Raw genomic sequence first — 26,092 nt, forward strand, 5'->3', positions numbered from 1 at the left:
AATAGAAACACCAAGTACTCTGTATGTTGTCCTCGTGGGCGTCATGCTAAGCAAACTTTGCCCACAGTGGTCATTGAGTCCTAGGTTCTGCTTAAATTAGTCTTGTTCTCCAGAGAGGGCAGCTGAGACCTCGAATGCACAGGGACTTACCTGCAGGCACACCCGCCGGGCCTCAGAGCTCTATCTGCTGGGAGCACCTCAAGGCCAAGACCCTGTCCCATGATGCTGTCCCAGGGAGATGGTGCAGTGCCTGGAGTGCTGGAGAAGCGGGGGGCTGTGTGGGAGGGGACAGTGGAGAAGCCTGCTTGGGATGTGCCAGTGCTTTAGCCGGAGTGGAAGGGTGGAGAACTGAACATCAGAGACGAGAACCAAAAGCAGCAGCCGGGAGTGGAGTCGTAGTGCGGAAAATGAAAGAGAGACACACGCGTGCGCACGCGGTGTGCGTCTTCTTAATGAGAGATTAGCGTGGGTTCTGTGTTCCTCAGAAAGAAAATGAGTATGTGTCTGGGAACCTGAATTCGGCTCTGACTCATATCACAAATGTGATATAGGAGGCCTCTTGCTGCATTTCACAGCCGCACACATTGGCCCAAGTGGTCAGCAGGGACCCTAACACGGGGAATAGCAAGATTGAGAGGGCCAGGGCACTTGCTGTTGCAAAGGCACACTGACCACGTTTGGCAGAGGAGCACTCCGAACGACCGCTCTGCCCCGGATCGAGTCCTAGCCAGTTTGGTTAGCCCCTTCTTTTTTTCAGAGCACTTTACAAAACCATGCAGACGTTATTAGTGTTCTATTTTGAATACTGATGCTGGTGTATGTGAACTTACGTTTAATTATACACATGTAAGCCTTAGTATAATTAACATGCTGAAATGTCTAGCCCATCCCAAAATGTAACCTTTGGAAGCAGCCCCTGGAGCATGGGGTGTGGTCCTCGAGACCAGATTGCCGCTTGCAGTTCTGTCCGCCTTTGCTGAGTTGGTGCCTGAGCGCTTGTAGGGGGGGTGGGGGGGCTCACCGCAGTCTGAGCTCAGCCCTGCATGCCGGATGCCGTGGGCGTGGCTTGGAAAGCCAGACATGCTGGGGTCTGAACTTCTATGACTGCTGGAGTCTGTGTCCCCCAAACCCAAAGCAACCAGCACCTCCTGAAAGGTTTAATTATCCCCCTTGCTACAATAGTGGCCCGGTGCCCCCTCCACCCCTGAGCCCCAGCTTTCCAGAACTGGCAGGATTTTTCCCCATCAGAATGCCAGCGAGGCTGTCGCTTTGCACTTTGCAGTCACCCCTGCTGCCGCCCTCATCGTCTGCCTCTTTATCTGGGATGCATATTTTTGAGACCAAGCTCTAGTGGAGTAATTCCTCTAATAAAGTATAAAAATGTTTTTTAAAACTTACCAGCCTGCTATTCACTGTAACCAGGGAGGCACAGAGAGCCATGACTCAGCATGTTAAAAGGCAGATTTAAGTTGAAATACCTGGCCATTGTCCTGACTTTATACCCGCCAGACTTAAGTGAAAAAATGTGTGTCTCGGTTGAATTTATCTTATTAGGAGATTTAGGTTATGTTAATGCTATAGCTTCATTAATTACCCCATATCAATAAAAAAGGCAGCTTTTAGCCTCCTAGCGAAAGAGAGGAAAGAAATAGTGGTATCAAAGGGAACCTTCAAAGACAGCCAGAGCTGTCTCCAGGGTAATTTCTGATCCCCGCATGCTTCCCACTTCAAAGTCGGATGTGTGTGTGTGTGGGGGTCGAGGGGGTTGGGGAAGCCTGAATCTGATTTCTCTAATAAGTGTTGGCATCAGCCCCGTTTGATATTAGATGCAGGGAACATTTTGATTTGTTATAGCCTTTGAAATTGTTCAGACGACCTTCAGAAAAACGGCCTCTTGTTACTTATGGGGGAAGGGGGGAAAGCTGGGGAAGGGGCCTCCTGTCTAATTCACATGCGGACGGGCCCGGACTTGTGCCTTCAGCACTTGCTAGTAACAAATGTGTGTCCTGATCGCAGGTGGAAAGTTGAAGATCAGCAGACCCATAGCACCGGTTCTGGGGTGAGACTTGTTCTCTTCCTGATTCGCCAGGGAGGCCAGGGCACAGTAAGAAGGCGACTGGGTACAAGTTTATGGTTTTGAAAACTTTTGCGTAATCATGGAGAGACGCCCGACCATTCCTGGTTTACGGCCCTCTGTCCCACTGACGCACCACCTGCTGACCTCACAGTGTTCATAAATAAAAGCTTCAGAAGTTGAAGGCCCTTGTGAGGCTGAAGGATTTTATTTGGAATTGTCAATTTTAGATCATTTATGGTACCTTGTACTATTTTTTGGAATGAAGAATTGGTAACTTTCTGAGAAGCTGCCAGAATTTCCACTGGCTGCAAAGTGAATTTCGGTGGCGATGATTGTCACATGAGCGGGCCTCGAAGCACATTTGTCATGTGGAACTTCTGCAAGAGCGCCACCCCCCCGCAACAGCTGCCCCCGCTTGGGGGTGGGGCTCGCAGTCATCCTGAATTCCAGCTCGGAGGTGGTCTTCTTCCCAGGTTGAGAGCGGGGCCTCTGGAGACAGAGCTGGTTTGGGATTTTCTTCCACTACTCGTGTGACGTTGGACAGGTTACTCTAACTTCTGGGAGCCTCGGTGTCCTCTTGTGGGAGATGGGATAGTTTCACATCCCCATCCAGATCTCTGGGAGGATTTCGGAAGCTACGGAGCCCCGTATGCTTGGGCTCCGCGCTCAGAGGGGAGTCTGCTGGTCTCTCTCCCTCTGCCCCACCCCATAAATAAAATCTTAGAAAGAGAGGGAGGGAGGGAGGGGGCATGAAGGAAACGCATCCCTGGGACGCATGCCTGGTCCTCAGTGAGTGATGTCTGTCCTCACGGGGTGTGCAGCCGCGCCGATGGCAGCGCTCATTGTCATAGCCGGCGTGCCATCTGGTACTAGGCCATTCTGATTTTTCTTTTCGATAAGTCAGTTTGCTCGTCACCATTCTTATTAGTTGAGAGGGCTTTTGACGTCTTGATGTTTAACCTGAGAGCAGATTGTGTCTGTGCTAGAGTGGTTGGTCATCTGTGGGGTTTGTTTCCATTTTACCCAAGAATAGAGCACATTCCTACCCCTAAAATACTCATTCCGGTCCCCAGGGTCCCAGAGGCTACTCCTGAGACTGCAGATTCAGCCACCAATTACCATAAGGCTGGCTTTTCCATTTTAAGATCTTTCTAATTCTTGCCCAGAATACTGAGAGGTGCTTTACTTTCTTTCCCTGACATTACAGTTCAGAATAATTTCCCGTTCACCCAGCTGCAAGTTTACAGCTTCCAGAATGCTCCTTTTTGAATATCACAGCCAGCAAAAAAATTGGTAGCCATGCCCGCCTTTGCGGTCCCTAAGCTAATGCTGATAAATATTCACTTGGGTCAGTCCGGGCTCCCTGAAATGAATTTCTGAAATCTTCTTGGCCCTGAGGAGACGCAGGGCACTGACTCCAGAACGCTCACTTAGATGGCTTTCTTTGGCATAAATCTAGCAGAAAATGAAGTCCAAACTGCCTGCTGTGCCGTCGAAGCAATAGGGGGACCCATTGTTCCCGGCTCCCTTTCTTACCGTGTGCACCTGGTGCGTGGGGCGTATTGTCTGACATCCTCCGGTCCCAGACGGCTGCGGCTCTTCCCCAGGGCCCTGAATTATATATTTAAACCGCCTTTCAGAAAGAGCAGCCCACTGCCTTTGAATGAGCGTGGTGTGTTTGAGAAGCCGCAATTAGGCTGGAGAGTGCATCTCTTAATTAAACTTGGGCGCATTTCTCCCTAGATGATTTCTCTATTAAAACATTCTGCAGATACTGAAGAGTTGGGGGTGGGTTTTCTTTTTTTTGTTTTAATAATTTCCTCTTTTAAAGAAAAGCTATAACTTTTGGGGTGATGTGCCGCTTCTTCTCTCATTTTCCAGAGAGCCCCATGTTTAGGTCTTGGTCTGCCTACACAGGGTGGGAACAGGCAGGAAGGATAAACAGCGGAGAAGCTCCGACGAAACAGCTGTCGGCTTCAAATGAAGGGGAGCTGTGTTGGTTCCGAGTTGAGACACTGATGTTATACTCTCCCTAAAATTTAGAATCTTTGGCATCTCCCAGTCGTCTTGGCAGGGATTTGGCAGAACTGAGAGATACAAAAAATCATTCTTATTCATTCTGCACTCTCTGAATAATCTTTAAGTGCTGCATTTTGTAAGCCCTGGGCTCCGCTGCGGCACGGAGAGCCCGTAGGAACTGGCCTTCTCCCCAGGATGCTGGCCGGCAGTTTTCCTCAGCAGAATTGACAGTGTGGGGTTCATTCCATTTGTCTTTTTTTGAGGTTTCCTTCAAAGTTATCTGAAGTAACATGTCACTTTTCCCTCTACAAATTGCTAGCCTACCAAATTAAAATTCTAATGCCTAAAGATTTTTTTTTAATCAGCTGGCTTGCGGGGGGTGGTGGGGAGGTGCAGTGACTGAAAATTGATACCACCTTTCTGAAGAGCAGCTGAGCCAGGGTTGAAGGAGAGGGGTCAGCTGGGGGCTTCTCTGGAAATCCAGGAGGAGATGGTAACACCGGAGGAGTTCGGGAGAGGCGGACCCATTCGCGTGACTGTTCGGGCGGAGTTCTTCCCATCCTTTTCCTGGGCGCGAACCAGCTGACACTGGCCCTCTCCAGCAGGAGCCCCACGGGGGCCCAGGGAAACCCTCTCAGGATCCTCTCAACCTCTTCTATGGCCTGAAAGTTCTCAGACACGAAGCAGCGTACGGGCAACTCATTCTGAACAGGAGGAAGCCGGGGAGGACTGAGTGGGCTCCTGTGCGCAGACCACCTCTCAGTTCCGAGGACCATCTTCAGGAAACCAGATATTGGTGTTTTCCTCAGAACAAAAACAGAACTGTGAACCCCGCCGTGTCAAGTGCAACACTTTTCTTCCTGTCTTAGAGGAATCTTCCCATGAGATTGCTGCTCAGGTTCCCAGGCGCTCCACAGTCAGTGACTCAACCTACGGGCCATACAGCCATGTCTCAGGTTTCTACCATGACCCCTGGCCTGCCCCAAAGGCAGGTTCCAAGACGCCCATTTTGTTCAGCTCAGGAACTCACATATTATAGTTGACTTTCTAGCCCCTGTGGGACATACTGACTCTTCTAATCTGCACTGTCCTCGAGCTGTCTCCCAGCACGGTATTGGGGCAATTCTGTTTTTGTTCTACTTAATTTATTAGTATAAACTCATGAAACAATGAGTTTGTTTCAAACTCAATAATAAATAAGTAATACATCAAGTATTGACTTGATTTATCATATGAAACTTGTAAAACAAAAATCCTTTTGGTTAAAGTAAGCCGCTGACATGCTCTGTGCAAGACCCAGTGTAGCCCGAGGAGGATGAACCAGGTTGACTTCAAGCCCTAGCCACGACCTCCAGTTTCCTCACTTGGGAAGGAGGGTGCCTTCAATCAAGGGTCCCTGGCCTGACCAGCCATCAGGTTCCACCACTGCTTGGGGACAGACAGACAGATGAACAGATTCTCAGGCCCACTCTAAGCCTACTACTTCCGACACTCCAGGGGAGGAACCAAGGAATCTGTATATCAAAAAACAAAAAATTTACCCCGGCAGCTTCTGATGCCAACCAGCTTTGAGCGCCCTCAGGGGAGACCATCCGTAAGAAGCCCCTCCAGATTGCCATGGACGATTGAATGGCTCTGAAACCATTGTTTCGTCCTCTGGAAAGGAAGGTTGCTATTGGGACCAGCCACACTGGCTTGTTCTGGGGATTAAATGAGCAAGTGCGGGTAAAGGGCCCAGTGTGGTGACTGGGGTGGAGCAGGTGCTTAGCAGCTGGGAGCTAGTTTTCCTCCACTCAGCACGGACCTACCGATGCCTGCGACATGCTAGGTCTCACACCAGGACAACATGAGCGAAAGAAATAAACTTCCAGGGGTGCCTGGCTTGCTCAGTGGGTTAAGCCTCTGCCTTCAGCTCAGGTCATGATCTCAGGGTCCTGGGATCAAGCCCCGCAACGGGCTCTGTGCTCAGCAAGGAGCCTGCTTCCCCCTCTTTCTTTGCCTGCCTCTCTGCCTACTTGCGATCTCTTTCTCTCTCTCTCTCTCTATCAAATAAATAAATAAAATATTTAAAAAAGAAAGAAAGAAAGAAAGTTCCAGGTGGTTCTAAGTGCAATGAAAATCTCAAATTTTTGAAACAATAAGACAATACATATGGAAATAATATTTTAGACAAGGTAACTGGAAAACGACTCTCAAGTTTAAGTTGACATTTGAACTAAAGAAAATTAGGAGGAGCCATGTGAGTGTTTGGGGGTGGGGAAGAAATCTGTGCAAAGGTCCTGAGACACGGTTGACATGGCCATGCAAGAAAAGTATGGTAGGAGTCCAGGTTAGAGAAGGGAGCCAGGGGCTCTGCTCATGCAGCCTTGGATGCAACAGTTGCCTCTTGCTCACTTCCCTATATCCCTCTGTGGGTTTCCTTAAGTCACTGAGAGGTTGAGAGAGAAGAAATTTAAACAGGACATTTAAGATGCACACACAATGCCACGATCCTATTATTCCATAATTGTGTTTATTAGTTCAAGCTGATGGGTGTAGAGTGGTTACAGTGTCCTCTCTCGAAGCTGACATTTCTAAAATCGGTGCTGATGATGTCTTATATCTTTCCCCCCAGCTGGATATATGGTCCAAATCCAACTATCAAGTATTCCAGAAGGTAAGCTCTACTCTTTCCTTCTTATTCAGGAGCAGGAAGGGAAATATGAATGCTTAAAGGTATAAATATTGGTCTTAAGTTAGAGGCTTTTTCAAAAGTGGAAAAAGCCAGACATAAAAGGCTGCTCACGGTATGATTCCACTGATAAAACATTCTGGGGAAGATAAAACCTTAGGGACAGAAATCAGATTGGTGGTGTCCAGGGGCTGGGAGTCAGGGCAGGAGATTGTCACCAAAGGGGCAAGAGGAAATGTGTCGGGGTCACTGGAATATTCTGTGTCTTAATTGTGGTGATGATTACACATTGTATTATGTTCCCAAAGTCATGGATCTAATAATGTACCGACTGTAGAGAGAAATCTGTGCTTTCCTTCCTATATAGGGAAGACCCCCTATTGTGTCTTCCCTCTTGTGTTTGTCTCCAGTGAATCCCCATTACTGTGCACATGAAACACTTCACTTCTGCCCCTCCTGGTCACCGAACATGTGGGGTTTGTCCCCACGGAAACAGGACACCAGCTGGGTGTCCTCCAGTTCAGCTTGGCCAGACACGATTGCCCCAGAGCTACAGACCCCAGTCACAAGTTCAGTGACCTGTGCTTCCGCCCCACCGGTGATAGATCGGTGATAGATCGGAGGTTCCTGTGCCCACTCCTCAGGCTCTGAGGTTCCCGTGCCCACTCCTCAGGCTCTGTCAGTCTGCCAGAGCAGCTCACAGAACCCGGGAAATGCTCGCTGAGGTCTCCTGGCTTGTGAGAGCACACGATAAAGGGTACAGATGAACAGCCCGGTGGAGGGACACCCGGAGGAAGCTCTGGGAGGGCCTCGAGCCCAGGAGTCTTGGTCCCCACGGAGCTGGGGTGCCTCAGTCTTCTGGCGTTGCGTTGTCTAGTCTGGCAGCTCTAAACCCCCTACGGCTGGCATTTTACGGAGGCTCCCTCAGGTAGACATAATCGATCATGAACTCGGCTTCCAGCCCCACTCCCTTTCTCTGGAGGAGGGGGAGCGAGACAGAAACTTCTAAGTCTCTTATGACCCAAATCATGGCTTGGCCTTTCTGGTGACCAGTCCCCACGCAGGGGCCCACCCAGAGTCACCTCGTTAGAACAGGATATGCCCCAGTGCTCTTATCACTTAGGAAATTATAAGGATTTCAGGCGCTCTATGCCAGGTACCAGGGGCAGAGATCAAACAGTGTATGTATGTATTTTCTGTTACCTCACACCTACAAAGGGTGACTTCTGCTGTATGGAAACCATAGCTTCAACAAAAACAAGAAGCAGAGGCTTTTGAGTTGCTCCAAGCTCAGCCGGTTTTTAGAGTTTGTCAGAGCCCTGTGGTCTACACGGGTGCCTAGTATGGGCTGAGGGGGGCGGGCTGGCCCCATCCTCACCCCCCTCCCACCCCTGCTTGACAGTCTGGTCGCCTCTTTTTCTGATGTCAGGATTCCCCGTGAAATGCTGTCCGGGAGATGTCAGAAGAAATGGGACTAGGGAAAACCCTTTCCCGGCTTCTGATGGTGGACGGGGCCCTTCCCTGGAGCAGCTCGGCACCCGGGGCTTGCAAGGGCTGCCCCCCGCCCCCGTAGCACCCAGGCCGGCTCCCCTGCAGGGCACCGGCCGCCTCTGTCTGCTGCTCTTCTTTCTCCGCTTCTGCCCAGTGGCACGCGCGGCGGAGGTGCTTGTGATTCATTCCGGGCCCCAGCCGGCTCCCCGTCATGACTTACTGGGCCCCTTTGCGATGAGCCAGGCACTCTGCTGGGTGCTAGAATTCGAGGGAAAACCAGACGGGGAGGCAGGAGAAGGAAGGAGGGTAACTCCAGGGCATTCCCCAGCGGACTCAGTCAGGAACGGCAGGAGGGGCCCCTCACGCTGGGGCGGCCACGGGAGGCCTCTACGGGGCAAGACCTAAACTGAGATGGGCCGCTCCTGCGAGGGCACCGGTCACTTGAAAGGCCGCGAGAGGAGATCCCCAGGCAGTGGCGGCCGCAGCTCACCAGGCCTGTGTGGAGGAGCGCGTTCTAAGAGCTGTTGGAAGCCCGTGCGGTGGGAGCACACAGTGGGCCGGGAGGGAACGCTGCGGGGGACAGAGGCAGAGCCAGGGGTGAGCCTCCGGGTCTGGGGACAGAATTCAGATTTTATTCTCAAGTCCGCTGAAGGGGTTGGTGCGAAGATGGGACATAATTTTGAAAGCTGAGCCCAAATCCTTTCCACTCGAGTATTAGTTATGTCCAGGGGACGCTGGGTAACTTAGAGAGAAAGCATAGAACTTTTTTTATTAATTGAGGGGAAATTCACATAACACAAAATTAACACAATTCCATGACTTTCATAGTGCTGTGGAACATTACCTCATCTAGTTCTAAACCTTTAGGGAGCCTGCTTAAGCAGTACAATTTCACAGTCTGGTCACAGGTAAATACAACATGCTGTCCTGGGCTGGATCCTGAAAGAGAAAGCGAGACTAATGAGAAAATACGCTTAGTCCCTAATAAGGAACCAGTGTTGGTTTCTTAGCTGTGGCTGAACGTACCGGGCCGTGACGGGTGTCACCGTGGGTGAACCTGGGCGAGGGGGACATTAGAACTGTGCTTACATCTTTGCAGCTTTTCTAGTCCACAATTAAGTTTACCTTAAAAAGAATATCATCGGGGCTCCTGGGTGGCTCAGTGGGTTAAGCCTCTGCCCTCGGTCAGGTCATGATCTCAGGGTCCTGGGATCAAGCCCCACATCGGGCTCTCTGCTCAGCAGGGAGCCTGCTTCCCCCTCTCTCTCTGCCTGCCTCTCCGCCTACTTGTGATCTCTCTCTCTCTCTCTCTGTGTCAAATAAATGAATAAAATCTTTAAAAAAAGAAAAGAAAATCATCATCTTGACTCTTCTAACACTCTGCTACCCAGCTGAGCTAAAGGGAAGATGTGTGTGCTCATAGGTAGGCTTTTGGGACAGGCGGCTACATTTGAATCTTAGCCTTCTTATCGAGGCGACCAGACCTGAGGCATTTACTTGCTCGGTATGCCAAACATCTCGGCCTTCAATGCTAATAACTTTGTCCAGGCTGGCTGCTTTTGTTGTGTTTTTCCCCAGCAGTGGGTGGAAAAGCGTTCTAAAGAGAAAGAACACTGGTCATTATCTGCATCGTGTTTCGCTTTAATAAGAGAACACTAAAGCAGTTTTGGGTTTTTTGCCTGCTTTATCTCCGTGTCCTCTGTGGCCTTGCAATGAGTTACCCGCTTCGGGCCACGGCTTCGGGGAGCCGTGAGCATTACAGACCCTAACTGCTCTTTTCACCGTGGTCCGATTTCCATTCACGTACGAGGGGCTTGCACAGGCTCGCCTTTGCATAGATACATTTTTTTTAATGTTCCTTGTAGTATTAAGTATTTTTGAATGCCAGCAGAAAGTTTATTAGGAAGTTGTAAAATGTGTGAAACACAGATTTGGTGAGGCATGGATGTGGAGAGACAGGCTGTATCTTTATTCTACCTCCCCTAAAAATAACCTGCCAAGTGCTCTTTGTGTTTGTTGAAAACTACAAACGCACACCGAAGCAGCGTTTAAAATCTGACGTTAGTCTAGTCGGAGCGACATGAGCGCCGGCCGTGCCTCCCTCGCAGTCTGTGTGGCGCATCAGATGATCCGTCTGTGGGGATTTTACCTCACCTGGGGCATGGCGTGTTGTCTGTGTGGGCAGAGCCCTTTCTGGAAGCCCTTCGTCACCCCTTCCTTGACCTATTTTAACTAAATGGGCTTGACCTGACACTGACCTGTACTCAACAAAGCACAATTTGGGGACGGAAGACAGTGTCCTCTGTTTACAACTGCCTGCCCGTAATGAAGTCCTTGTCCTGTCCCAGGGGCAGGTGAGAGTCGGTGGGTTCGTGAGTCCTCCGTCTTCCCTACTAAAACATTGTCTTTTCGCTGTCCGAGTCAGGAACATATCGGGAAATAGCGTGGTACAGAGTTAAGCTTCAACCTTAACCGCTTTCAGCTAATCATCATCACATGGAAGAGGTTTGAGATTTTGTTTAAAGAAAAAGTCACACACGTGCGGGAGACACTGGTGGGGAGGACGGAGGACACTAGGGTGGCCTCACGAAGAGGCAGGGCAGTCCGTGCTTATTTTTCTTTTCGTCTCGGGCCGCGTTGGTGGGCAGAGGACAGACCGTGCCCTGAAAACAAAGCTGGCGCGATGCACGGGACGGTGACTAGCATCGCCGGCCCAAAAATGCCGAAAGAAAAAGATTAGTTGGCAGCATTTCTAAACTCTGCTTTTTAGCCTCAGCTTTTTCTCAGACCCTATTTGCTTCTTGTCCACCCACTTAAATTGCGGGTGTCCCGGTCGATGTTACTGGTAGCATTTCCCACAGAAACACTGAGAGCTCTGTGGTAAGCTTTCCCCCGCCCGCCGTCTGTCTGCTCACACCCGTGCACGGACACCGGGCAGGGGAGCCGTCGTTGTCTGCATTGTCTGAAATAGGGAAGTGACATGGTCACTCAGACCACACTGACACGGTCAAGGAGGATCCTTGATCGTCGGTGAGAAGGGATCTCTCCGGCAGAACAGAGTTCCTGAATGTGCTCGCCAGTCAGGAGGTGGCGATCAGTGCCAGAGTCAGGAGCTGGGCCACGGGCACGGGCCCTCCCCGCACGGTTGGAGGAGCGCACTCCCGGCATCGCTCTGGTATAGAACCCCAGGACCTCCTTTCTTTGGCGGTCATTGTGTGGTCGCAGTTTCTACAGACTGTGGGTTTCCCTGCCCACGAGCAGCAGCGGTGGCCGCCGCAGAGAGATGCCTGCTGGGAACGTGGGACCCCCCCCCCAGGTCTTTCCCCTCAATGTGACAAAGCAAGGGGAAGGGAGGAGGGCTGCCTCCCAGAGCCCACCTGCGCTTCTGCTGCCTTCTCATCCCTGGAAGACAATGTCGGGAGCTAAGAGAATGAAAGCACACCTGTCACATTGTCCTCGGCCGTGCGCGCGGGACTCCCTGGGTCAGAGACAAGCTCACGAGGTCCTGTCGCAGATCCCACCACGTGAAACGAAATGTGGCCTGCCTTTTGTCTGCAGCCGGGACTGTCAGCAAGCCCTCTCCCTCTTCCTCATTAGACCCCTTTCCCCGGGCGCAGGGGAGCGGCGGAGGGCCGGGGACAGCTTGCTGTGGGGCCGCGGCTGCCGACAGGCTCCGTCATTTACTGCGGAGCCCCGGAGGCTCTGTGCACTTCGTCCTAGGGCGAAGAGGCTTTTTATAGCCAGCGCGTCCAGCAGAGCAGACTCCGAGAGTGGGGCTTAGAAATAGGGGCTGTATGAAAGGGCAGAAGCACAAAGAGGCAAGAAGGGTTTCAGGCGTGCTCCTATTTTTCTGACATTTAAACTCTGCGGGGGCAGTCACTGTTTTGGTCTTTAACCTCTTCCTTCCCCCAACACTGTGCATTTTCATCCAGGAACTTAGGGAGAGGGAGAGCAAGTCTGCAGCTCCTTACTGCCTTAAGTCTGGCGGGGAGGCTGAGGAAAGAGGGGTCCATGTGCGCAGTTGCGGACGGGCAGGCGGAGACGGGAGAGGCAGTACGGGGGGACCAGCACGTCCCCCGCCCAAGCGCGCTCACCCGTGCACGTCCGGCTCGGAGCCCATAGTCGTCGTTCCGGAGGCTTCGGGGCAGGGAGAGCGGCCCTCTCGCGGCTGGGCCCTCAGAACTTCGCTGTGGACGGGTGGGTCGTCCGGTGGCGGAGAGCACTCCGTCCGCTTCCTCATGCCTTCCCTCACAGGTTCATTCTCGGAGACAAAGACCGACCTCGGCCTCGCACAGACTTTGTCGGGGGTGGGGGGGCTGACCGAGTGGCCACCTGGGCCTTTTCCATGCAAGAGACGGAGTCATCCGCAGGAGAGTCATTGCTCTGAAGCCGGGGCTCCGTCGATTACTTCCCACAGGTTGAGTGCCCGCCCGGGTAGTACATGATAGACCCACTTGTCACTAGTGCCAGGCCGCAGGAAAGGGAGCTGTCCCAACCAAGGGTGGCTCCCGGAGGACGGGACCAGCTCTCCGGGAGGAGGCCGTGTGGCGGGTGTCACGGGAGCATGCGTGCCTGCCACAGCATTGCATGTCGCTGACGAGACGCAGCAGTGACTTCCAGTCTCCGTCTCTGACATCCGAGCTGCGTCCCACCAGCCCGTGTACGCGCCCTCCACAAGCGCCCTGAATTGGCAGGCAGACCTGGCAGCGCCGACGGCTGTGACCGGAGCCCCAAGGCCCGGCGCCACATCTCTGTCCTTGCCTCGCTCCGCATCCGCCTTCCAGGAGGCCGTCGGCAGGGCCCCCGCGCCTACAAGGATTCTGCAGCCTCCGAAAAAGGGTCTCTTTCAAGTTGTAGAAGGGGCGTCTACTTCCCGATCCCGTCACTCTGACAAGTGCTCTTTTCTCTTAAATGCTGATTAACTTTTCTCAAGGAGGAGAATGTAATGTTTTTAGACCAGATATGGTGGCAGTCAGTGCCGCGTTTCCATGATTCCCATGGCCGCCTCACTCGTGTGTCTTGGTGCTCCCAGACAGAGGAAACCGAGGGCACCCCTCAGCAGCGTGAGGGTCGGTGGGCCGACAGCAGGCGGGGGTGATGCGGGAGGGGGCCTGTGGGAGCCCAGTGTCCTCGAGCTGTTGACGCATTTCAAGGGCGGAGAGGAGGCAGACGATCCCAGGGACATCCCCAGTGGCGGCCTTTCCTAAGCTGGCAGCTGGGCTGTACTGACCAGGTTGGGAGAGGGAGAACGCTTGCTGGGGACTGTCAGCCCCAGGGGCCGCGGGTGCCGAGGACGGCTGGCGGGGACCACCGCACCCCCTACAGCTGGATGCCTTCTATCACCACCGTCTGTCTTCAAGGGCAAATTTGAATATTCACACGCTTCCAAGCCCAGAATAGATTGGATCACTGGTTTTCCCCTTGACAACACCCCACTACCTTCCTTGGCAAGGCTCCCTCCACCACCGCTGATCGTGGTAATGACCGAGACCGCCTTGCTCAGGTCCACACACGTACCCAGTTCCACGGTTCAGGTGGAACAGGAAAGCCCAGGCCCACCTGCTGGATCATGGCTCTCTGCCGTAGGAGTCGGTCTCTCTGGAGCTCATGTCTTCCTGAGGGCTCGCACGAACGAGCCTCCGGATACCCCAGGTCAGAATCCAGCAACAGCCTCAGGGAAGCCTGGCCACTCAACCTTGCCCAGTCCCCGTTCCCACTGCCCAGCAGCCCTGACAGCCTGTTTGCCCCGTCCAGGAGCTCCTGGGCAGAAGGCCGCGGGCGGGGCTCCCTCCGTGCTCTGCACACCGGGTTCTTTCCCCCGCGGTTGCCTTGGCTTTGGTAGGGAAGTCGGTGGGATTGTCTGGATTTTCTTGGGAGCCCAGATGTCTCTGGATGAGTTTCTCTAACTGCGAGGCTGTTCCTGCAGAAAATAACATCACACCAAGTGGGTACAGAACAGTTCAGGTATCTTTGGGGCTTGGACTTTGCTGGCAGCCAGCAACAGAATCTGGCATTTTACCATCTGGAAAGCGTTGAACTTTTTTTCATTCCTCTAAATGAAGAGCTTTAATTCCTTAATCCTGGGAAATGTCAAGGACCTTGTGTGTGCAGCTCCTCTCAGCCCCGCACAAGGGCTTCGGCAGAATGAGGCTGGTCGGGACTCTGGAGAATTCCCTCATGGCCGCCCTGGGCTTTCCTGTTACCCCAGGCCCTCCTCCCCACCGCACCCCATGACCTCAGCTTTTCCCACTCCCAAACCCCCTTCCGATCTGCTCCCCCAACACCGCTGGCCAAAAATGAAAGCATAGAACCCGCCTTATCGCTCGCTTACTCGTGCCGCCCGGTGTGTGGTGGCAGCGTGGAGCCACGTTTTTGAGCACTGCCCTCCCTGTGGACGCCCTGAGCCAGGCCCACGGAGGCCGCACGAGCCCAGCACGGCTCATCCTCACAGAGAGCACAGCCCGGGTGAGGCGGGGCTCCTGGTCCCAGTCAGGCCAGCGCAGGGCTGGGCCGCCCACGGATGCTGGGGCACAGGCACAGGGACAGAAGGAGTTCAGGGGAGGAGCACCCCCGAGCTTGAGCACAGCGCAGTAGGGAAAGCAGGTTTGGGAAGAGGAGTCCTTGGGGCGGCCGGCGGGGTGGGAGCGTGTCACGGGCTTGGGGGAGACAAAGCTGGGACCCGGTCATCCAGGCCCTCACACGCCTTTCCATGGTGTTTCCACGTTCCCTGCAGATGCAGGGGCTGTTGTTGCTCGGCCTCCGGTCTGCCACCGGTCTGCCCTCAGCTCGGGGGATCTCCTTCAGGGTGTCCGTGCGTCTTGGCTGCAGTTCTAAAGAGATTAGAGTGAAACCCTCAAGCCAAACAAAAGACACCTTTACTGGAGGCCCTGGCACGTGCCCCAGGCTATGTTTGGTACTTTACAGACAAGGTCTCACCCTTCTCACACAGAGCTTGATCTTGAAACTGTGGCCACTTTTCCAGCAAAATGAAGCAGCAGGGCCCGTGTCCACCTGTTCCCACCCGGACAGCCCGGCCTCTGCTCTCACCCCTGCCGCGCCGCCAGGCTCTGGGGGACAGTTAGAAGCCCTGCAAAGCCCGTGCCGATGGCCCCTTCATCGGGCAGAGAGGGAAGTATTGATCTTGTCTAAGTAATCCCTAGTCCCTCCGGACTGCGATGCTTCCTCCTTGGGCCTCCAGGCCTGGCGAACCCGCGGCATACAAATCAGGGCGCAGACTGGAGACTAGGGCCGCATGATAAAAACGAAATTGCCTGCCTCTGCTCTACTGCACTTTTAGCTCACTTCTAGAAGCATGTCCCTCCTCCCTTCCCCATCACCCAGCCTCCTGCCCCCCAGCACTGTCAGGGCTGACTTCATCGCATTCCCATTTTGAAGTCATGATGGCTTCTCTTTTCACGGAGTGGGTACTTCGGGGACTGGTTTTACATATTCTTCATAAAGCCAGTGCTCCTCCTTGGAGCCGTGTCGCTGGCAGGGATCACGGTCTCTTGAGACGTTTAACACACGAGGTTCACGTCTCGGACGGCCGGACCCACACAGAAAGTTCTCATTCCGTGATGTTCCCAGTGGCCCTCTCCTTAAGGGGGGTCTGTCCTTGGCGGAACCCTCAGTAGAGACCCGAAACTCTTGGGCTGATCTCCTTGTGGAGCATTCGAGCATATCCAGTGAGTGAAAGTTTCATTTTTATTCTTTGATTTGCGGCGTGGGTACAACCAAGTGGCCTATGTTTGGTTGGTGCCTCCTTGAAGCCCATCCGGGAGGCTTCTAGCACCAAGAGCTGCTCCGCGCCGACGGTCTCCCTGGTTCTGAGCTGGGTTCTCCGAGCTCTTGGTAACTAGAAGCTGAGGTGGTAGGTCACACACATCAGGCAGTGGGTGGGTTCCTGGAGTGGGGCAGACAGGCTCATCCTTTTTTAGAACAAAGGGCTTTAATGTCCCCGCTGGTTGGCCCGAGGGTGGAATTCTGCACGGATGTGCCCTCAGGCCGTGCAGCCAGGCCCTGCAGCGGCGTCCACTGAAAACCTAGACCCGGGTCTGCCAGTGATCCAGCCTCCTGCTCCTGTACCAGGGCCAGCGGGAGAGTGATGCGGCCAAGGTCACCCAGATCATTAGCGATGAATCCAGGACTGAACCCTGTCTCCTGACAGCTGCACATCACCTTTCCCAGCACGCTGCCTTTGGTTATGTTAATGTAGGCCACAGAGAATGTTTTCTTCTGAGGAAGTAGAAGCAGGTATTGGCTGGAGGAAAGCCGGAATCTGGGCTTCAACCAGGCTTCTCTTTTAAATAAGCAACTCCTAAACACTTGGGCACTTAACTTTCCCTATTCATCTTGTGGGACACACTTTTAATAGAAGCCTCAGCATTGCTGGCTTAGTGGGGGTGGCCTTGGGCCCCATGGGCCGTGTGCTGGCAAACAGTTGGCTCTGTGCCATTGGCCCGTCGCAATAGGAAGCGCGGTGTCACTGCCAGAGCCCAGAGCCGGCTCAGCGCCACTGGCCGCAGCCCTCGCCCTGCTGGCAGGGAAGCAGGCAGTGGCCCGCAGCGGCGCGTTCATCTGTGGTCCCTAGTCGTGCTGCCGTCACAGTCACCTTGGGGAGCTTTGTAACCACACACATCCTGGCCCCCAGCCTGGACTCCCTTTTAGAAGCCGAGGGATGGTGCCCCCCCGCACGGCCTCACCTCTGTGCTCCTCGCCTCGGCTGCTCTGCGAGCCCTCCACCCCGGCCTGGAAGGCCGCACACAGGCAGGGTGATGGCTACACTCTTGGGGAGCCCAGGAACCCCTGAGAACAGGCCCCGGGCCACCAAATAATGCAGTGCAGCCACTCCCTGACTCATAGAGGCTCAACTTAGGATCTTTGGCCCTTACAGGGTGCGAAAGCAACACACATTCAGTAGAAACAGTACTTCGAAGTTGAGTCTGGGTCTTAAGCTAGCGACGAGCGAGAGCTATGGTCCTGTCTCCTGACGCTGCCGGCAGCCGCTGCCCTGGGTCAGCCCCGCCTTCCTGAGGGCCACCGGCCCCCCCACTGCGCGCGGACGGCCGCTCTGTGCGGTGCTCTCAGCGGAGTCTTCAGTACGTCACATACGACACCCTGCGCTTCATTATAAAGTCGGCTTTGTGTAAGACGAGTGCCCAGCTGTAGGCGAGCGCGCGCTCCGAGCACGTGGGAGCGAGGCCGGGTGACCGGCTGCGTCTCCAGCTTAACACCATCGCGAGTCGAGAAAAATCTGCAGCACGGACGGTCTTTTAGAAGAGGAAACTGCTGAGGAGTGAGAGCATGCGGAGAGTCTTGCCCCTCCGTGTGTCGCCGACGCTGCCACCCCTCCGTCCTTTGTCCTTCTCCGGCAGGTTAAGCGCAGTCTTTGCGGTTGCCATGACCTTCAGCAGAAAGTAGCCCTGCCGGCCCCGGCCCTGTGCTCTCGGCCCCGCAGCCTGGGGAGCAGCCCCCCCCCCCCCCCGTTCTGTCACACCTTCGTTAACATGTGTGCTACAGCTCTCAGAAGTTTGCCCTGCCATCCCTCATTCTGCGTGGCAGGGAGACTCCACCCAGAGACCTTCCGGGGGGCCCAGTGGGATGGGCGCCGGGGCTGTGACGGGGCGAGAGGCAGAGGCAGAGCCACATGAGCGGCAAGAGCTGGGCCCCGAGTCCTGCCTCCTCCGAGACCTGAGGCCCTTCCCTTGTAGGGAGGGGGTCGCCTGGGTGTGCCGCTGCCTCTCCGCACCCCTGCGGCCTCTGTCGGGGCGCAGGCGCCTGCTGTGCGGCTCTGGAGCTGCCTGAGCGGCCGGGCACTTGACCTCCCGGGACTGCTTCCTCTCTCGGGAACGGGCGGGCTCATCACAGCGCCCTCCCGCCTGGGCCGTGAGGGTGGGGCCCGAGAATGCCCGGAAGACCCACGGCAGGGCGGGTGCTGCTGTTCTAGTGCTTTCCCTGCCCTGGCCGCTGAACCCTTGTCTGAGGTCCTGCGGCTAAAATGTAGCAGACCGCACTCAGATCCGCTCAGACCTGCGCCGACTCCTGCCACGCTGTGTGGTGTAGACCACCTCGAGCAGGGCTACGGCTCCCACGCAGGCAGTTCCGCGTAGCCTTGGGCTGACATGACTCGTGATGTCCCGCGCACCCTCTCACGCTCCGGCTGGAGACGGCAGAAGCTCCTCGCACACAATATGGTGCAGGAGCTTCAGGAGCCTGTTGTGACTGGCATCTCCTTCGCCAGCGTGTTGACTGACAGCTGTTTCAAGGGCTCTTGAAAGACTCGTTTCTCCCTGGGAGCTTAGTTCCCCTCCAGTCTGGGTGCCTGAAGACCTTCCCTGCCAGTCTGCGCTGGGGAGAGAATTTCGGGAAGCCCTGGTTGGCAGAGGAGGAAGAAGAAGCTGATGGGGAGACTGATAAAGCCCCTCAGATCCATGATGGCCGCTGGGGTGTCCCCTCCTCAGGAACCAACCGGCGGTGAGCCGGCCTGGGGAGGGCGCCCCACACCGAGCCCCAGGTCTGCAGTGGAAAGAGACAGCTCTCGGCGGCAAAGCCCCTGTGTGGCTGTCTGCTCACTGCTTTTTGGTTTTATTATTTTTAAATAAGTTCTGCCCCCAAAAGAGGGGCTCAAACTCACAGTCCGGGGATCAAGAGTTGAACCCTCTACCGACTGAGCCCACAGGGCGCCCCGCCCACTGCTTTCTGAGTGGCCCGATCCCTCTGTGCCTGAACTTCTCCTGCCCTCGCTGCTGACCTGGCATTAGGTCCCCTCTGCTTTTCTCTACGGGGTCCCCTGTCTTGCTGGTCTGTTGTTACTTTGCTCCACCTTCCCTTGCCACCGCTCAGCTTGAGGTCTGCTTTGATCTGTTCTCAGGGCTTTCCTAACGGCACTCACTGCAGGGATGAATGGCCTCCCCTCCCGGAAGCATCAGTGCCCTTCCTCTGCCTCCCCCACCGGGCAGGGGGGCTTTGATCTCCCGGTGCAATCCTGGGAGCTGTACCTTACTTGGGGGCCATTGTGATGGGGCCCAAGCCTCCGCTGGGCTGGCACAGAGTAGATTTAAATTAAATTGGTTAATAGCAAAATGTTTTTGTTGCCTCCCAGCCTGGTTTTTTTTTTTCTTCAAAATCTTGGATGCTGAGCAAAATACAAAACAAAACAACAAAAAAAATTTCATTATTGAAAAGTTTAAAACAAGAAAGCAGTGAAGGTAGAATGCTTGACAGAAAGGAAGACCATCGCGGGTGACTTTCCCCGCACTCTGCAGCCATGGGCGAGTCTGGTGCCTCCGAGTCTGGCCGCAGGAACCCCAAAACCAGTAGTGAAGGAGCTTGTGAGGAAGAGAGAGAAAATACAACAAATCTGTCAGTTCATTCTCCTTCTAGTAAGATGTCTGTCATTTGTGATGGGAAAGTGGGGACATTAAATGATCGTATCAGCACAAGAAAAACTGCCACCGTTTAGCAATATAAAGGAGTAGTTTGTACTGGACCTTGTGAAGAAGTGGCTAAATTGGGCCGGATTGCCAGCCTACTAATAGAGAAACTAATGAGGCACCCTCTCCAGGAGCCAGAGGCCGAAGAGCACTAAGCTGGATCTGGAGCAGGACCCGGAGGATTTTCTGGTCCATTCGGTCGGTTGTTCTGCTCTCAAGTGCCCAGCTGTGTGAGCAGCCGCCTGCCCAACCTCTGGAAGTCTCCGTCTCCTCCTCTTTAAAATGAAGAGCAGAGTACACCCACCTCAGTTAACTTTCAGTGTGCTGCCGAATTTTGTATGTTGGTCATATACAATGTTTCCTATTAAAAATTCTACAAAGAAGAGCAAAGAAAACATGCAGCCAAACAAAGCAGGCCAACCTGGGCCGTGGCCTCTAGACAGCCAGTGTGACTGGGGAATTTGGCCCCAGGACAGTTGCTCAGTCTGCTGAAGTGGACAGATCTAGCCCCGTCCCAGGGGACTCCTGGGACTAGTGATGAGCTCTCCGCATCTGGGGAAAGGAGCGTACCCATAACTAGGGGACAGCATGCCATGGGCGAGCAGCGCCTGGCTTCCCGGCTATGACAGCACTGACATGGGGGGCAGGGCTTGTTAGAAGCATTGTAAAGTAAACAGCAGGGGCTGGAGAAAGAATTCTCCAGAAACTCTCCTTCGTAAATGTTCCACAAAATGGCATGTGCATGGGTGGTTTTATTTAGCAGTGGGTCTGGGTGGACAGGAAGCAGCCTCCAAGCTCAGGGGCCGTGGGGCCCAGTTTGCTTTGCTGTGTTTTTATGGCCATAATTTCACCCCACCGATCACCACCCACCATCTTGCCAAGTTATCATTACTACTGTTTAAAAAAAAAAAAAAAAATTGCTCATTTTAGAAAGCTGTCTGTCAGAAATGCTTAAAATAAAAACAGTCTGCACTTGGAAGGATAAGTACCACTTATCTGAAAGTCACTTGGGTAACAATTTCTCAGCAGTGTTGGATATGTGACCTGTAGCTTATGTTTCCAAGAAAGTCAGCACAGGTCTTCCTGGTAGGTGGCCTTTGGCGAGTGGGCGTTTTTAGTTTATTTCTTGATCCAACAAATATGTATTTATTGAGCAGCTGCTGGGTGCTGGGCGGTGTTCTAGGCCTTGGGGACGTAGCATGGACAAGATGGGCCTGATCCTGTCCCCGCAGAGCTAATCGTCCTGTGGCTTCACCAGCCACCAGGCAGGCCACGAAGTCCAGCAGGGAAAGAGTGCTTGTCCGGAGACTAGAGGATCAGAAGGGAGGGGAGACAGGCAGGGCTGCAGCCTGGCTGGGCGGGAGATGCTTCCCACGCACGGCCATTTATTTAGGGGAAGTGAGGCTCAGGTTCCGTAAGCTAGGGAGCCTGTGTCCTCTGTCTGGAGCGTGGCCTCTCTGACCTTGAGCGTGGACACAGCTAGACTGACTACTAGATTGTTTGCAAACTCACCACGTGGAGCCTGGAGCAGCCTTTCTGGGTTCCTTCCACCTGATGGCTTTGTCCCCTGCCGCTTAGGTCCATTGACACATCACGTGGTGTCCGAGGACACGTAGAAACTGGGGAAGTCTACACCAGGTAGACCCACGCTACTCCTGCTCAGAGTTGAATATTTTACATGGGGTTTTATTGTTTGTGTGTTTCATTTTGTTTTTTAACCATAACATTTACAATGACAAGAATCCTACTGAAGGCAGTCAGCTAAACCAGGACTTTGAACAACTGTCAGACCAGGTATTAATTATTAATTTGCTGCTTGGTGGCAGGCATTAGCGATTTCAGAACTACAAGGGATCTTAGATTACTCCTTTGTTTTTCAGAAGGGACACTGAGCCCCAGAGAGATGAAGTAGTTGGGGGCTTCAGCCCACGGTGCCTTGTCTGGTCACCAGTTGCCTCTAGAAGGCCTAAAGCAGTCTTGCCCTCAGCCCTGCTGATAAAGCCTCTACTTGGAGTTTGGAGACAGTGGGTATGGCCCACCAGGATGCTGAAAATGGGCCACAGCTTTGGGAGAGAAAACCACATTTTGAGTGGCAAGGCACCTCGGAAGGGTAGTAGGAACTGTGAGACCCAAGGGAAAGATCGTGAGAAATTGCCAGATTCTGGGTGATGGAATCATAAAATCTCTCCAACAACAAACTGTGAGACAGAAGGAGAATTACAGGAAGCAGAAAGACCAGTTCCCCGCCGGGGACGTCGTTCCCACGTGAAGATGAAGTCGAATGTGGACAGCTGGAAAAGCTTCTTTGCATCCGTGCAGTCTCTTCCTGCAGTGACTTAGCTAAAAATCTCTGGGTCCTGCTGGCCTTTCCCCCCTCCGCTGGCTGTGGGCCATGGCCCTCCTCTCAGGTGCACACCCCCCCGCCCCCCGCTGCGGCTTCCAGTTGTTGCTGGAACTCACTCCTCTACCTCCAGGCCTGAATGCTTGGTGTCCTCCGCCTACGACACTCCTGCTCCCCAGCTTTGTTCACTGATTTTTGTACTTGAGATTTTGTTGTAGATGCTCTTTCCTTCAGATCGCTTTATCACAGAAAGGGAACGCGCTGGTTTTCTTTTCTCCGTGCTGCTTTGGAGTGGCCTCTAACCCCTGTCACTGTCCCTGGTTCCAGGTGACAGACCACGCCACCACCGCCCTGCTGCACTACCAGCTGCCCCAGATGCCGGACGTCGTGGTCAGGTCCTTCATGGTGAGTGGCCGCAGGAGGCACGTCTCCTTCGAAAACCTTGGCTCCCCCCAAGTAAGAGCGGGCAGCTCAGAAAGTAGCTGTTCTGCCTCTGGGCCGCGGGGCCTTGCTGTGGGAGACGGGCCAGCCTGGAGAACTGAGGCTTTCTTTACACTGGGAAGGAATTTATGAGAATCCGTTTCCCACTTAATTAACTGGTGTACTCTGTCAGGCTGAACAAATGGTGGTTTCAGAAGTGATCTCCCAACACAGTTACCCACATTGATTTAGTCAGTAGATATTTATTGAGCGCCTCATCTATGCCAGACCCTATGCTTGGCGCTGAGCAGGTGCCAATGACTAAGGCAACTCTTGCAGTGCCCCCCAAGACATGTACATTCTCAGGTTGGAGCTCAGGATGGGGAGTGACCCCAAAACAGCCAGACAGCCATTGTACTGGTGTGTTGGAATCGGCTCCGGCCAGCTCTTGTGAAATGTCGAGAATTTTGCAACCTGGTTATTCGATTACTAGTAGCTTGAAATTGAACCAGAACATTGGCACTGCCGACGTCAGCGAGCGCTGCAGGTCAGAGCCCGCCGCTGCCCCAGGGGCTGGCTCATCTGCACGCCTCTGCACAGGTCTGCCATGTGACCCCCCGGCCAGCCCACGCCAGGTCCTTCCAGCCAGAATGGCAGCTGTGCGTGTCCGCATCATGCGGACATGGCTTCGTGCTCTCCCCTTGGTAGGCTCCTTCTCTCGCTGCGGCTGAAGCTCCCTTCTCAGTGCATGCTGGGAAGGTGCCAGTTAGAGACCTACTGGAAGACCTACCTGTTAGCAAGTCCAGATCAGCGTTGACAGCCAGGTGGAGTAGCGCTCAGCCGCGTCATCACGTCAGTTTGCCTCAGCAAGTGAGCTTCTTAGAGAACCCGCAGTTCATTTCTTGGAAGACACAAACTCGACTTATTGATCGGCCTCACGGCGCTGCGGGGTGAGCGAGCAGCCCCGGGCGCTCGGCCGAGCCGAGAGGGAGGACGGTCCTCTGACAGCCTCCGCGAGCTCTTCCTTTCTGGACGGAGAGAGGGTCTTGCTTTTTAACCTAACATGTTGTCATGCCCAGTTTCCCTTTGGTAACTGACTCTGGGAATCGGGGAGGATCTGGCTTTGGTCGCCACTGGAGGATAAACAGTCCAGCTGAACGGTCATCAGCCACCGCGCACTTATAGCCAGAACCTCGGCCACCTGGCCGTTGAAGGGGGACGGCAGCGCTGGGCCACAGTCGGCCACCGCCAAGGCAGCTGTGGTGGAGACAGAGGATTTGTATCAATAAACTCGACCTCCCTCTTGAAAGAGCAATTTTCTCTTATCGACATAATTCAGGAGGACATTAAAGGATGAGATTCATGTGCCCCTGTCACAGTGAGAACTTGCTTAACTTGCTTGCCTGTTGTGGTGGGGTTTGGGTTGGGTTGGTTTGGTTTGGTTTTTCTTTTTTTTTTTTTGTAGCAAATCTCCTTGAGTTTGAGAATTGAGTTACGGGAGTCTCATCCTTATGTATGACGCCCGGGAGAACCCTGCACTCTGAACCACTCAAGTGTATATTCGCCTCTTATTATGTTATTTGGTGGCACCAGGGTGTCCCCGCCCTCCCCCAGGTGCGTTGGGCCTCATTGTGACAGTGAGCGATGACCTCTGAAATCAGATTAGACGAAGGCATGTTGACCTCAGGAGAGAGTTCGAACACTGTTTTCGATGCGGAGTCTCCCTCCACAGCGTCCGTGCCCGCTCCTCGTCCAGGAGCGAGGCGAGGACCAGTGCGCATCTTCAGGGGACACGGGACACAGGACTGAAACATGGTTGCGTGCGGCCCCGAGCCCCAGGCTGTGCGCCAATGCACAGCCGCTCCTCCAGGGAGCACTTCCTGCCCCTGGGAGCAGGAATTCCTATTTTAAAAATACCCTCAGCTGCGGGGATGGGGGGCACTGGGACAGCACCAGAACTGAGAATCAGTAGCCTTGTGACCTCGTGGACTCTGCGTGCAGCGCTCTCTGAAATCACGGGCCGTCTTTTGGGTCACAGCCGACTTGAGTTCTCTGGCCTCGAGGTCACTGGGCTTGACAGGAAGGATGACACTGGAAGCACCCAGGTCCCATTTCTTCTATTTCTCTCCCCACTTCTCTTTTTAGACCTGGTTAAGAAGTTACATAAAGCTGTTCCAGGCCCCGTGCCAGCGCTGCGGGAAGTTTCTACAAGATGGCCTTCCCCCGACGTGGAGGGATTTCCGAACCCTCGAAGCCTTCCACGACACCTGCCGACAGTGACCCAGCCCCAGCCCCAGCCCGGTGGGCATGTCGGCCCCGCCCAGCACCTTCCCAGATGAGCCCTCCGTCGGAGGATGGCTCAGACCTGTCCTCACGGCCCCAGACCCAGGTCCGGCGCTCTGCCCCGACCGTCAAGCAGCCCGTCCTACGTTAAGGCTGAGCTGCTTCCCTGGCAGATTCCATCTCGTGTGTTTGGGACTAATTATACACTGTCACTGGTTTATGGAAGGCAGAGAGGACCTTTTTAGAACTCAGAGTAAGACAGTTATGCAGCCTGTTCTTTCTCGCATGTTAGCAGCACTGGCAAATTGATTCTCCTGGGTCTTGTTCTAAGTCATTTTCATGAGCCGTTATCGTTTAAATGAGCCCGTGTTCATGCATATTGTCACGCTGGGTGTTTGGTTTGGTTTGGTAACTTATTTTTTTTTTTTTAATAAGCACTAAACCTTTCATATCCCGGACAAGGCTTTGTCTCCTATTTCTTAAAGCACCTTCTGCACTCAGTTGAGTGAACATGTGAGCGGATCTGGGCCTTTTGAAAAAAAAAAAAAACAAAAACACTTAGTAATGTCTGTGTTTAAAACATTGTTCTTTCCGAGGACACATTTCCTTGCTTCTTGCTTTTAGGAGAGAGGACAGTGTTGGCAAATACGCCATTTCAGAGATGTTTTTGCAGTTCGCAAAATGGATTGTTCTTTTTGAGGAAGAAAGCGCACACACGTTTCTTTCTGCTAAAGCAATAACACACATACTTACCAAAGGGGAGGGAATCTGCCCATGTTACCAGCCAGAACACATGTAAGCAGGCATGAGAAGGACGCCTGGCTTATTTGTCCCATGTTTTATCCTAAATATTACTGTGAACAGATGCCGGCCCAGTTCATGCAGAGCCTCGACCCCAATACGGAAAGCCGTAATCTGTTTATATGAAGAGACATTGATCTGATGAGGGTCTTGAAGGAAGGGGGAGTTTCCTAGAGCGTTCCCAACCCAACATCTCCTTGCTATGAAGATGCCAGCAAATCACTGCCTTCTCGAGATGTCCAAAAGAATGGGTGGTTCCTCCCTGTGTGCCAGTACCTCTCACGCTCTCCCCACATGCCTTCTCCAGGCTCAAAGGAGCTAAGGACAAAGGGGATTTAGTGAGGAGGAAAGGACAGGACCCTGCCTCTCAGGGTGTGGTCCAGCAGCAGCATCCTGGGGCTGAGTGAAAACACGGAGCCTCGGGCCCCTCCCCAGACCAATGGAAGAAGATGCTGTGGGGTGAGGTCCAGCAGTCCGATTGTCAACAAGCCCCTGGGGGACTCTGCTGGGGGCCGCAGTCTGAGAACCCCGTCCAGGAGATGGGCATGCTTCCAGTG

At 53.8% G+C, this 26,092-nt stretch overlaps 1 protein-coding gene across 1 annotated transcript in view; it reads left to right on the forward strand.

The window, feature by feature from the left end:
• Window positions 1-25,152, forward strand: part of MED27 (mediator complex subunit 27) — a 193,566-nt gene extending 168,414 nt beyond the window's left edge. The window contains exons 6-8 of the mRNA XM_032306334.1: window positions 6,711-6,752; window positions 22,359-22,436; window positions 24,597-25,152. Of these exons, the coding sequence (XP_032162225.1) occupies window positions 6,711-6,752; window positions 22,359-22,436; window positions 24,597-24,731 (255 nt within the window). The 3' untranslated portion in view covers window positions 24,732-25,152. The remainder of the gene's footprint in view (window positions 1-6,710; window positions 6,753-22,358; window positions 22,437-24,596) is intronic.
• Window positions 25,153-26,092: the final 940 nt, after the last annotated feature.

Source organism: Mustela erminea, chromosome 12, assembly GCF_009829155.1.
Source record: "Mustela erminea isolate mMusErm1 chromosome 12, mMusErm1.Pri, whole genome shotgun sequence".
Taxonomy (NCBI): Eukaryota; Metazoa; Chordata; class Mammalia; order Carnivora; family Mustelidae; genus Mustela; species Mustela erminea.